Source organism: Ammodytes marinus (assembly GCF_949987685.1).
Source record: "Ammodytes marinus genome assembly, chromosome: 20".
NCBI classification, from domain to species: Eukaryota; Metazoa; Chordata; class Actinopteri; order Uranoscopiformes; family Ammodytidae; genus Ammodytes; species Ammodytes marinus.
The window spans coordinates 10593408-10607415 of record NC_137224.1 but is presented as its reverse complement, the minus strand read 5'-3'; the positions used below and the strand labels follow the sequence as shown (position 1 = coordinate 10607415).

The following is a 14008-nucleotide window of genomic DNA, read 5'->3' as shown; positions in this document are numbered from 1 at the left end:
CAAAATTAGTAAATTTAGGATATTTGAGAAAGTAGGCTAAGTCATAAAAGTTGTAGCCTAATTATGAAATAAAATAGGCTATTCATAATCATGAAGGCATTTTTGTTTTAAATTCTCCACAATTTTCACATGTTTCAGCTGAAAATAATGTATTGTTTTGTTCATAGCCTACTGTTTGAACAAAACAATACATTCACTACAAGGTCATAGATAGCTTCCCTGCTATTTTCAATATCGACTCGAGAAGAAATGTATATGAAGCCAAAATAAAACATCAATAAGAATGAAATATGTATAATTGAATTGAATGATGATACTCATTCAGATAGTGAAAGAGAAATCAAACCTAATTGAACCAGAAAAATGTAAATGAAAAGAACTACATATCTGATGTAGCATTTTAGTATTTTTTATTACTACTGTAGGCTACATAAAATACAATGAGCAAGATGACAAAAGGAATCGCTAACGTCCTCTATAATTAATACTGAGAACTAGATTAGAATGACACAATTAGGCCTATACCGCTTTGCAGAAATAGCATGTTACACAGTGTTTCAGCAGGTGATACTTTGTTTTTGTTTTGTCTACACTATATCCTATATCTAAAAGTCAAAGCATGGTCCCTTCTAATACAAAAGCAACATCATATAAATTATTTCACAAGGCATTGTAAAATCGTAAACATCATATTTGGCAAATTTTTGTCAGTGAAGTTGTTAAATTGTTATCATAACTCGGCCTCCTTTGTGTCAAAATAAGAGCACAGGTACTAGGTGCTGCACAGTGGTTGGCTTTTTAGTTGCGGAGTAACGACAACAATGGTTTTGTCAATGAGGGAGAAAAGAGGCAAGAGTGCAGTGAAAGAGGGGAGGGCTAGGTGACACAGGGGGATGCTTCTAGTGAGCCATTCATCAGGAATCAACACTATGAGTATTTGTATCACACATGCAGTCTTGCTCAAATGACCGTCACAGAGTAAACAGGGCAGAGAGACGTTTTTTTCCCTTCTGTTTCTCACTGTGTTTGGAGGATTTTCTTTATTTCGGGTGGCTTCTTTAAGTGGAAAGTAATCACAAAAGACTGATGGAACACAGGTTGAATAGCTGCCAAATTGCGTCAGAGGAACGGACATAATTCTCAGCAATAGAGTCCAATTTGTACCTGAATTTGGTTGGAAGCTATAGTATTATTTTCAAGTTCCTGTCTTGTAGTAACAAACTGCCCCTAACATTGTTAACAGCCCTGTTGCTGCTTTAGCTGTTGTCAATTGACTTGAATTATATCTGAGATAGGTTCTCGTACAGTTGTGATATCAGCCATGTTCTCCTGCAAGGTATCTAACGACCTAGACTTGAGATTGAACCCACACAAACAACTCGTACACAATGTCCACACACCTGACAGTAGGCCACCTCCCATGCTGAATAATCTGTTGTAATTACCTTTACCCTGCCTGGAGTCAACTCTTTTCTGCCAATTTGAATTAAAGAATAAACTGTCTCCTGTGTCAATAGTTTTCCTGTAACAACTGTGTACACAGTGTGCCCCTTTTCCCCTAATGATATTTCCCTCTTGACCTACTGGCATGGACAATAACACTACCAAACTCCCAAGTCCTTCCTATCTAATTCCAACAACATCAATGAAATACTATACTGAATCGAACTGTATGTCAGATTACTACAATTACACCTACAGGGTTGAAAAAAAACAGTCCAAAGCAGTGATGTCATAGTTTGTTTTTCCTGAAAGATAGTCAGTTCGCGCGTTGAGTGGAGTTACGTTTTTTTTTTTAAAGGAGAGTAAGGCATTACAACATAGTAAGGAATCGAGATGAAAATACAAAGAGCTTCTCAAAACGAAGTATACGCGGCAGGTATGCCGAACGGAGGCATCAGGGATTGTGTACGACATATTGTCAGTGTCACAGAAACGGTGTCAGAACTCTCATTAAAAAAAACTCAATGATCATCATAACCAATGCAATTTCAGGTTCTTACCTAACCTAAAAGGTGCTGTATTCTATTTGAAATACCTCTTTAGATTGCTTGAGATAGGACTAGATAGGACTTGCTGGTGGATTCTAAATGGGACGGACAAGTTCAACAAAACCACAGAGACAAACATTTTGAACGGTGGTGTACTACATCAATTGTCCCCAAAATCGACGTTGGTTCTTTCAATTACTCAAATCGATCATGAGGTGCTCGTATATCTGAGTCTTTCCCTTGAAGCTGGATGCGAGCAGGAACACCCGGTCGTCAATGGAGACCAGAGAAAATGACCGTGGCGCCTGGATATTCAGCTCCTGAGACGGGGCAAACTGGCCCCTCTCGGTGTCCCATTGGTAGACCTGCGTCAGTGAATAATCGCTGCCCAAGATGGCGTACTGCCAGTTGCCGACGGAGACGGGCTGGAACACCATAGAGCCACGGGACGGAAATGTCTGGACCTCCTTGAACATGGCGCCGTCCCAGCGCATCACCTTGGAGTCCCCGATGAATCTTGTCAGGCATATAAACAGTTCACCTTTGAAAGAAAAGGACAAAGATTCTCAAGGGGGCCATTTAGTTTACACATTCATCTGAGCTAAAAAAGACACAGCAAGCTGTTTGTGTAATTGCAAAATAATTCATAGCCTTGTTTTGTTTTTTTAAAGAAGCTACTTAGCGAAGGGTTGCCAATGGAGGAGCTGTTACTTTAGAAATATACAAAAAAGGAGAATATCATACAGAAAGAGTTTAAAGGGACATTGCCTCTTGCCACCTTCAAAGCAAATGTCTGATATGCCAAACAACGAGGAACTAAAGTGTAATAAATTATCAATAAATGTATCAAAGTCCACTATCAACATGACACACCCCAGACTATCTTAGCATATTATGAAACTGAAAACTAAGAGTTCACCAAGAGGTCATGTATATATCCAGCACTTTGGACCAACCATTCAAACACTTAAGGTGCAGTAGTATACAGTTTCACATTTACTCTACATGTAATTCTTCGTATTGAATAGTTCTATCATAACTCAAAACAAAATGATTTTGAGGCACCTGGCACCAAACGTGAGCCTAGAATATGTTTTGTCAACAAAACTGTGGGCCCTGCTGCTATAAAGAACAGTGGAACAGTACATTTACAGGGTAGTTTTCTAACTTCAAACAGTGTTACACGGATCCAATGTTGTCTATTTGTTGATGCTAATATACCTTAGAAATGTTTTATTTATTTGACACACCCAAAGTTACAGAGTGCACTTGTCTTTCATAGTGCTCACTTTCTTAAAGGTGCACTATGTCTTTAAAAAAAAACTGTGCTCACCTTGGACCCGGAAGTGTTTGACCGAGAAGACGTCCTCCATGTCGGGTATGTCTGTCCTGCGGTCGAACAGTTTCTGGCTCCTGTTCCACTGATAGACCACAGGCCTCTGGGAGCTGCTGGACAAGATGAGGTGGGCTTTGTTGGAGATCTCCAAATACTCCACATCTGTGTCCCGGAACCACGGGTGGAGTGACTGGTGGGAGTAGAAGCCGTTGCCGTTCCATTTGTACACAGTTGTGGAGCCGGCCTACGAGAGGTACGTGAAGAAGAAAAAATGCCAGCTCAAGTTCATTTAAACGAGGAGTAAGTGATATTTTTTTTGTTAATATATGTGTTAAATCACTCTATATTCATACAGCAATCACTTAAAACAGTATGTGCAGTTCATAACACAGGTCTCCCAGTCATTCAACTTTGCAGTAATTGCCAGATACAATTCCGAGTATCCCACTTGTTTTTATCCAATCAGGAGACTATAAAGCTATAAAGTGGCGGGTCTCTGTTCCCATGAATGATGACACGCTGCTCTCCATCGCGGCACTATAAGCTGAAGAAGGCTTTGCGTTCATGTGGTTGTGACGTAGGGATGAGGGAGGGGACTGCTAACTAAAGTCACTGACAGGAAGTTAGCTAAAAGGACCATATAACTTACTTCCCTTTTAACGGATAGGTTTGTAACTAAGTGCTCAATAGTGATCTATAAAAACATGAATTGGGAAAAAGATGAGTGTGTGTTTCTTTGTGTGTCTGTGTGTGCCCCTGAGTGTCCCCCAAACATATGTGAGAGCATAATGCTACTAGCATTTGGCAATGCCAGGGCAATAAGCAGGACAACTACACGCACTCAAAGGAATTGCTGACATGGTTACAGAAACACGTGGACAATATAATGTAGTCAGGCACCATGAAATGTTCACTTCTGCTCAGTACAAATAAGTCTTTAGAGTATCGTAAAGAAGCAAACGTATAAAGCCAACCTTAGAGCTGTCGGCGATGACAAAGAAAGACTCCCCATCGATCATGAACGTCTCGATGTCATTGGGTTTGCGAATCTTCAGGATGTCAATGTCCTGGATTTTGATGAACCTGTTGGCCGAGTTGTCGCGTTTGTAAATGTGCGAGCCCCCAAACAACTGGGCCACGATGACAAAGAGGTGGCTGTCAATCACCATGGGCTTGCAGACCACAGTAGAAGTGCCTGAACAAAAAAAGAAACACATAAAAAATATTATTAAAACTTGATTGATAATCATTAACACAAGAGAAATATATAGTCTACTAGTCTTTGTTTTGTTTCCTGTAAAGTGCACCCAGCCACATTGACACAACTCAATCAATATATGGCTCGTCATATCCCTACAACAGAGTTTCCCCCATAACGTCCACTCCGCTTATTAACTCACTTTCGATGGTGTCGTAGGTCCTGAAGGTCATCTCAACGTGATCCCATTCCAGGAAGCTGCACGTGCCGGCAAAGGGTTGGGCAAACACAACATACTGATCTTTACCAAAGGTGAAGGCCTCCACCGAAATGGACTCAAACTTCAGCGACTGATAGGAGGCAAACTCTGAAAAAGTATGACGTCACAATGAATGCTGTTCTTATATGTATATTTTGTTAATCATTTCATATTCATGGTTCTTACAGCTTTTTAATAGTACAATTCAAGGATATTTTCATGGATATAAGTTCAACTTTTTCCAGACTGGAGCTTTAAATATGCAGTATATATGGAGAAAAATAAACATGCTTATGATTTCATACACTGCCCTATCTGTAAAATGGAAAGGGGAATAAAAAAATGTTTATTGACAATCGTCTGATATACAATTGAAGAAAGAAAACATGGATTTCAAAATATTAATACAAAATAGAAGAAGTACTGAAGTCCAATATAAAGAGGTATGTCCTGTGAAGTATTCATTTTTGGGGGCTGATTTTGAGTCACTGGGTCACAAAATGTGAACGCTAATGAAAAAATAGGTTTTATTCTTTATCAAAATATTTCTTTAAATAAAATGAATTATACATTTTCAATCAAAATTAGCGTTCTAAATGATGCAAATTTAGTTGAATTTTTTAATTATAATTTTCAATAATATGCCTGATGAAGTCAGGGTGAATGTATTGAAACAAATGTGTGTAAACTAGACAGTATTTTATTGAGTCAGTCAGTCAGTCAGTCAGTCTGGTCAACGTGGGACAAAATCCAGCATTTCTAGTAATGTGTTCAGTTTTCAAACACATTTCAAATCTTGAAAAACACAAGATTTAAAATCAAGCATTTTCCAAAATGATCCAGACTCTGTCTAAACCCTGCATATTGACCTATTGTCCCACGTGGAGACACAGGGAGAGGATACCTGCTGTGATGCAGTCAAAAGAGTGTGGCAGGAGGTCATTGAGCTTCTTGCCCTGTTGACTGGGTGGGCCGCTGCAGTGGATCTGGTCCAGGGTGGCGTTAGTGTGGTGCATCCACTCCACCAGCCACTTGAGCTTGCAGTCACATATCAGGTTGTTGCCTCGTAGATCCCTGCACGCACGCATGGGTGGATTTATCAGTCAAAAAGATAAATGTGTTTGTTAAGGCCCTCAGCCTCATTAATATTTACTCTGCAGCCGTGTATTGTAAACAGAGGCCTTTTTCATTTCTAATATTATCAGTTCAGACTCTCCTTGTTGTTCCGCCCGTTTGTCTCACCCCTCCTTGGCTGCACTTTGGCTTGGATTCAGGAAACGCCACAACAACAAGTGTCCTATCTCCCTGAGTAGTCTGTGCTCGCCGCCCGCTCTCTATCTGAACTGCCGTTGACCTTGGATGAGTGTGTTGAATCCCCACACACACACACACGCACACACACACACACACACACACACACACACACACACACACACACACACACACACACACACACACACACACACACACACACACACACACACACACACACACACACACACACATCCTTGTACTTCTATCTTTGGGGACACTCATAGACATAATGCATTCCCTATCCCCTTACCCTTACTTTAGCCATCACAACTAAATGCCTAACCCCATCCCTTACACTTACACTTACCTAATCCTTATTCTAACTTGAACCTTAAAACAAAGTGTTAACCTTCGAACAGTCCTTTGAAGAATTGAGGACCATGCAAAATTTCCTCACTTTCCAAAAATGTCCTCACTAAGATGGTAAAAAATGTAATTGGTCCTCAAGAAGATCCCTGTACAAGTACACACACACACACACACACACACACACACACACACACACACACACACACACACACACACACACACACACACACACACACACACACAGTCTGTAGCTTCCATTAGTACAGCTGATTGTGGCAGAGGCAGGATCCAATTCTTTCCTCTGTAATCGACTTGTTTAACCATTCACCCTAAAGCTCAACATTTCGCTCAGCATTTGCTGTAAATCCCTTCCCAACCCAACTCCAATGAATCTCTCTTGAGTGCCTAAAAATATTACGTTTGATCGTGCCGCTATCCTCCTTGACTATTTTGAAATACATAGAAATCATGCAATCTATTTTGAATTGAACAAATCAGCTATTAACCCATTGATGACTATGGCAATCTAGGATGCATGTCCTTAATGCCTGAGGGTTTTCTGAAAAAATAGTACGAATTGTCAAGTCTACCAAAACCTTAATATCTAAGCCTGTGTAGCACATAGAAACATGAAATAAAATACATTTAAAAGTTAAGGTTCACAGGTTTTATTTAAACATGTTCCCTTAGCGCTTACAAACCAACAAATATTTCTAAAAATCGTCAAAATTAGATGAATTAGAAAATTATTAAATATTGTTAATAAATAGATGCAATGTGTTGTGTGATTTTCGTCAGTAGTCTATAGTAGACCTTGATTCTGCGCACCAAACGCCACTAACTGTTCTGTCGCCGACATAGCTGGCGTATTTTTTTTATTATTTTGTTTTATTTTTTTTTTTTATTTTTTTTTGATTGACATGATTTTCGGCAAACCACACAACTTTTGGCTGGTCACGTGGTCTTAAAAAAATCAACAAAACCCACCTCATGTGTATTTGAACCAATGACAGTGCATTCTATGCTGGGAATGCCATGAAAATTAGATAAAGTAATAATGCTGCGCGACGCAGCATCAGGCAGGAGAGCCAATGTGGCATCGCGCAGCAGCCGTCATCAATGGGTTAAAGACTTTACCAAACACATCAATCTACAGGTTATGGAATCAATCAATCCATTGGAAACCTGATGAATCGCACTGAATGAAAGACAGACAGAACTCACACTTTGGTCAAAGCATCCATGCCCTTGAAGACATCTTTGGGCAGCGTATCAAGGTTGTTGTATGCCAGACTCCTGATCAACAAAGAGATAAGATATAGAGTCATTGTCTGCAAACATAATACCATTTTTATCCATTAGCCAGAATGATTTGAACAAGAGAAGAACAAACAAACTCTCTTGCCAGTAAAAAAAAAACAAATAGCCTTGACAAGATGTATGGGGCAAAAAGGCTCAGTGGTGAAATGGAAGGGGAATAAAAAGAATAAATTATCAATCCATTAAAGGAGAGTTCAGGGAGAGAATAGTATATGTAACAGCCATAGCTTATCTATATCATTTTACATTGGAGACAATATAGAAGGTGCGATTTAATATCCTTAATATCGTTCAACGTGAAACCTTGAAAAGCAGTGTTTATGTTTTCAACCGGTGAAACAGTGTTGTCCCTCTCCAAGGCCCTCACGTGAATGACTTATTTGCCATCCAGTGAAAGCCAACAGACCTAAAGCATGTCCCCTTTTCATTTGTGAGCGAGAAAATGAACTCTCAGATGGGGCCAGAAAGAGATGGCAATGACACGAAAATGTCAGCAGCATAAATTCACAAATGCTGCATAATTTATTTGAGCGTTGCATTTCCTAGGGAGAGAGGAAATGTTACTTTTAGTTTGTACAAGAATGCACTCTCCAAATAGAACTGGTGTCTATCACAGTGGACAGGATTCCAGCAGGGCCACCCGCCTGTGAGGCCTTTAAAAAAAGTGTATTTTTCTACTGTATATGTGAAGCATTGCAAACGCCTTTTTAATAATGCATGTATTCGTCTTTTTGTTTTCATTCAAAAGCTTGTTTACATTGCTCTCAAACAAGTGAAGGTATTACCCATTGAACTGGAAAAGAGCACTTTATCCCATCATGTTGTTCCAACTGCCGTTACTTTGATCTTTTATCAAGATTGTAACTCTTCCTTCAATTTACAGTGATGTTTTAGCTCTGCAGTGATTGGCCTCTTTGGTTACTTTATGTTGGTTCAATGGTCAGTGCTCAAGACATATTGTACATTGATACAGACCCTTATTTAGCCAAGGGCTGTCTTATGGATGTGTTTGGTTGATTTATTAATGTGTGTTATTATGTTTTTTGTCAAAGCATAAATGATGGGAATTAACTATGGATATGTTGAACCATTTACTTAATTTGAATTATCCCAGTTAATGTAAAATAGGTGAATAATTTGCTCCACAGATACTGTACATGTGAAATGGCTCTAATGTTGGACTTAACACAAATATTTGCCGTTTTAATAATGCTTCTTTTTGTTTTATTATCAGAGTTATATGTTATTGTACCATAAGCATGCATGAGTAAATGCTGATAAACTGTTGAGCCTGTTATACTTGAGTTCTTTCCTCTTTAGAGTATCAATTTCTCATAGTTGAGAGTTAAAAATCACATCAAGTCATATAACACGATGATGATGAGGATTATGCACCGCACAGTGTGAACTCAAAACGTGTCGTGAATGCCTTGTCAGAGTCTTAAGGCCAGTTTATAGGTCACTCGGTTTAAAGTTACAGGGCAGTTATATTGAGCGTTCACCTCTCACTTATCTTTAGTTCTGGCAAGATTTGCGGATGTGAAATATAGTTCCTTAAAAAATATTGTTTACAAACTGTTGTTTGGCTGTTAGGATTCTTCCATCACCAGAATAAATCCTAAATACCATAAACACAGATACAGTGGGTAGTACTCTGCATTACTTGACCCCATACAACAATCTAATAGAACATACAGTACCAATGCTTATCATTCATTATTTGAGTTGTTGTCGTTTGAGAATTTCTTTTAAACAGAAACCAATACCAATAATTACATATTAAATCAAAATGAAGTTACTAGGCAAAAATGTGCACTGCTGCTCCAATCCAGATCTGCCCTTGGGGCAACATGATCCAGCTGACACCTTCAGCTAGTAACCTTGGACATCACCACCGAAAGCTGCACTTCTGCCTACCATTGCATTTCACACAGTGACACAGTGATACAGAGAGATTGATGTCAGATTTTGAATACTAATGTTCCATTACTGCACTGCATAAAGAGAAATGTCCTAACCAGAGAATGCAATAATGTGTGCACAGATTGTTTATGATTATGGGTAAAGATGAAGTAATACATTTTTAAAAAACAGTAAGGATGGAAGGAGGGGACAAAATGAAGGACAAATAAAAAAGGAAGGAAGGAGGGAAGGCCAAAATACTTACAGATGTATCAGTGCTTTCAGGCCCCGGAAAGCATACGGGGATATCGACGCAATTTTGTTATTTTCAATAAATCTGTGAATTAGAAGTATAACATTAGCATTTTGATAGATTAAGACAGATATACAAGTATTCCCACGCATCCTTTGAATATATTGAAATCCTTTAACTTTCTGCACGTGTTCTGCCATTGCAGTTGTGAGGGATTGGCAGTGGTTACAAAGAGTTGCGTATCCAGCGCATTCACACAAGAAAAGAAAATGTCCAAATGAATTACACTTTAAAGGCCCTGCACAAGTGTTTCCCATTAGTCAACTGAAGCTAATTACACTTTAAGTTGTGGTTGATATTTGAATGGGCATCGCATGAGGTCATCAGACTTTACGGAACGAACAAGAATCATGAAGAGGTACGTTGTGTTCTAAGTGAAAACACGTGTGATTGAAACTTGGGGCTACACAATGCCAGCATGCATGCCAATACTGCGGCCTGATCCTTGGGTGTGGTGTTGATGGACACGCTTGAACTATAATGCAATGTTCAACAGCTAAAGAAAAAAATAACAAATATAGAAACAAATGAAAAGGTGGATTCAGCAATTCTGGAGAATGTTTGTTGTCACAATCACTTTTTGTCAAAATCAGTGAATATCTCCTCACGAGCCGCTATCTGTCCGTAAAAGTTCATACGCAACCTAGGCTCTGTAAACGGGCATGATGCTAGCTATGGTGGGCCCCTTTGTTTACAAACCCTTTGATTACAGTACACACATGTTTACAGAGCCTATAGGCTGTGTATAAACATGTGATTATTCTTTCAGCGCAAACACAGGGGAGGTAGCGGATCATGAGAAGTTCACTGATTTTGACAACAAGCCTTCTCCAGAATCGCTGACACCACTTTTAATCGAAAGCTTGTTTTGCTGTGTACTAGAGTAAAAAGGTTTTGGAATTTGAAATGATTAGTGTGTTTGATGGACATCATGAGTGTATGCCTTGCATCAGTTCCTAATATTACACAACTCAAAGTAGGCTGTTCGGAGTAAACTCTGTGTATGTTATCACCCTCCACCATGCAAATCTTTATATGCGCCATCAACCCTTTCTGAATGAAAGATAAATACTTACAGATATTCCAGATGTGGTAAACCCAGGAACGCATCCTCATCAATGAAGTCCAGTGAATTTGCAGTGAACAATCTGTGTAGAAGAACAAAACAAAACTGTCAAATATAGTATCTCATTAATAAGCTACAGTACAGTCCCAGAGTCGAACAGTGTTCCTGTCCCAAACTTATGTTGTTGTGTGCTGTTCTCATAACTCAAAAGTGGCGTGGGTTTGAACTGTAGAACAAGTCATTTCATCACATTGAGATACATGCTTGGATTTTTTATTGTCTTTTAACCAACACAGTGAACACACACACATCAGTAACTGTTAGTCCTCAAAACATAGCGGTAAACAGATAGGGCGTGAGAGTTACCGTAACAGACAAACATACTCATTCTGCACTTCTGCCCACAAAGTGCAGTTACAAAATGAATTAAATTAATATAAATGGAGGAATGGCAGCACACTCCTGTGTCTCTCCTGAGATGCTTGAAGGAGCGAAAATGGATGCCTCCTCCCACACGTTTCTGAGTCACCCTCTGAACCAGCAATGTACTTGTGTCCATCATCAATGTGTTCTGCACCTCACCGCATCCGCTCTAGAGAACTTGTACGGTTTTGACTTTAAATCACTGCACATCGAGTGAAGTTATTAGGCCACTCTCGGTGTAATATATTATTGCACAAAGTTAAAGGTGGAGTCAGTGATTCTGGAAAATGCTTGTTGTCAAAATCACTTTTTCTCTAAATCAGTGAATACCTCCTCACGATCCGCAACCTGTCCACACTGTGTGCGCTGAAAAGAAAACACACAGCCTAGGCTCTGTTAAAGGGTATGTAAACAAAGGGGGCCCACCGTAGCTAGCATCATACCCTTTTTCAATCCTTAGGCTGTGTATTAACAGGCTGTGATTTTTTCTAGGGCAAACACACTACGGACAGGAAGCGGACCATGAAGAAATATTCACTGATTTTGACAAAAAGTGATTTTGACAACATGAACACATTCCCCAGAATCACTGACTCCACCATTAATGTTTCAAAAACATTTGAATCCCATAGCATCCCTAATAAGACACCAAGATATTTTAATTGAAAAGATGTCAAAATGCTGTAAAACAAATTGTGTAACAAAACTGTCTGCCTCAGAGAAGCACCCATTGATTAAGTAGTTGTACTCTAATGGAGACGAAGATGCCTCGGGTCACCTTGGCAGTAAATAATGACATTTCCCCCTATCAGTCTACAGTCTGAGCATATGGAGGAAGTGATAGCCCAGAGAAAATGTTATGCTGAGACAAAGTGACGGCTGGTGACAGTGTGCTGTCTTGTGCAGTCAACCGAAACAAGTGTGATTCGAGAGCACGATTACTGTGAGACTGACCTCGCTGTCGCAGTGTGGATGTGCAAAAAACACAACATCGCTCAATCAACTGCAGTTTACCGAAAATGCATAATAACAATGGATGTCATATTTAACAGAAAATCCATACTTTCCACATTCCATTTTTTTCTAAAAAGCTGTCTTTGAGGGAAGTTAAAAAAGGAACATGTTCATTATTTATCTCTGTCTCTCTGTGTCTTCCCAGCACAAGTATCTCCTGTCTGCCCAACCAAACCCTGCTGTTAGCCATGTGGTCTATTGCGTAATCCTAACACCATTACAGAGAATCCCCCTCTTTAAATATGCATATGAGCCTCAATACCAGTCCTCAAGGGGAAGATGCTGCCACATTGTTTAAAGCCTGTAAAAAAAACCTGATATATAGATTTAAGTGGCATTTGATAGATAGATAGATAGATAGATAGATAGATAGATAGATAGATAGATAGATAGATAGATAGATAGATAGATAGATAGATAGATAGATAGATAGATAGATAGATAGATAGATAGATAGATAGATAGATAGATAGATAGATAGATAGATAGATAGATAGATAGATAGATAGATAGATAGATAGATACTCACAGCAGTTGCAGGGCAGGCGTGTGAACAAAGCTTCCGCTTGTGACTTCATTAAATCCAGACTTGACAAAAGATCTGAATGGATGGAGATGGAGAACATAATGTTAACATATGTTGTTGTTCAAGTGCCTATGAGGTAACATCTGTTCCGATCAGCAACAAACAAAACATGCAATGAAATTAAATTAAAATAGTATAGGGTGGGATTTATAACCTGGATGGTTTACTGACAGGCAGAGACAAGAATATTTCCACGTACTATAGCTTTTCCCCTGACAATTCCCCCCATATCAAATGGCACAATGAACAAAAATCTATTCAGTTGGAGCAGGAGGATCACCAATGCACTCACAGGGAGACGACGTCCGACGGGAAAGTGTGAGGCACGGATCGGACGTTCTCGCACAGGGCATTATCTTTGGTGCAGGTGCATCCGGCGGGACATCTGGGCTGCCTCAGTCTCCGGCCGTCCGCCACGCTACACAGGCTGAGATAAGCGGCGAGCCAAAAGACCAGGAGCGTCCATCCTTTCCAGCCTCCCCATCCCGTCTCTGCACCGCCCGGGGATCCCATATTCCTTCTGTCCCGGTCAAGTAGTATCAGGCTACTTCTACTACTACTATCACTCCTGCACGTGCAACTTTCTCGACAAAAAAATCCTCCACGGATCCAAAGGCAATATGCAGTTTTTTTCTGATTTAAATTTTTTTTTTGTTCTGTTTTGTTTTTAATGCTAGGCTAGAAGCTGGCGAGCGCTGATGCAGGCTTGTGTTGTGTGTCTGTCTCCGCTGCTGCTGGCGTCTCAATAGGAAGGCTCCAGTCCAGCGGATTCGTTCTGCAAAGCGCAGGATTACAAATGCGGGACAGACAGACAGACAGAGCACGAGAACAGAGAAATAGTCTCAGATGTTTTGCCTCGGAAAAACTAAAGAAAAGAAAAATGATAAACCCTTAAACCCTACCAACAAAAAGCTGCTAAAAATAACAACAAAAACCTTTTTCTAATAAGTTATATCGCAGACTCAACGCTGCTGCTG

At 39.7% G+C, this 14008-nt stretch overlaps 1 protein-coding gene across 1 annotated transcript; it reads right to left on the bottom strand.

Annotated features, from left to right (window-relative positions):
* Positions 1–431: 431 nt before the first annotated feature.
* lgi1b (leucine-rich, glioma inactivated 1b) lies at positions 432–13960 on the bottom strand. The gene is made up of 10 exons (XM_080049256.1): positions 13324–13960; positions 12975–13046; positions 11019–11090; positions 9895–9966; positions 7632–7703; positions 5689–5858; positions 4728–4892; positions 4302–4522; positions 3325–3571; positions 432–2532 (listed from the first exon to the last, which is right to left on the bottom strand). The coding sequence occupies exons 1-10, from the start codon at positions 13542–13544 to the stop codon at positions 2183–2185; spliced, it is 1662 nt and encodes a 553-aa protein (XP_079905382.1). The 5' UTR covers positions 13545–13960; the 3' UTR covers positions 432–2182.
* Positions 13961–14008: the final 48 nt, after the last annotated feature.

Excerpts from the sequence above, each read along its gene's own strand:
- lgi1b (XM_080049256.1), bottom strand. The coding sequence starts at position 13,544 with ATGGGATCCCCGGGCGGTGCAGAGACGGGATGGGGAGGCTGGAAAGGA. Across the intron at positions 9,967-11,018 it reads TTACCACATCTGGAATATCT|ATTTATTGAAAATAACAAAA; the intron begins GTAAGTATTTAT and ends TCTAATTCACAG. Across the intron at positions 5,859-7,631 it reads ATGGATGCTTTGACCAAAGT|GGATCTACGAGGCAACAACC; the intron begins GTGAGTTCTGTC and ends GCGTGCGTGCAG.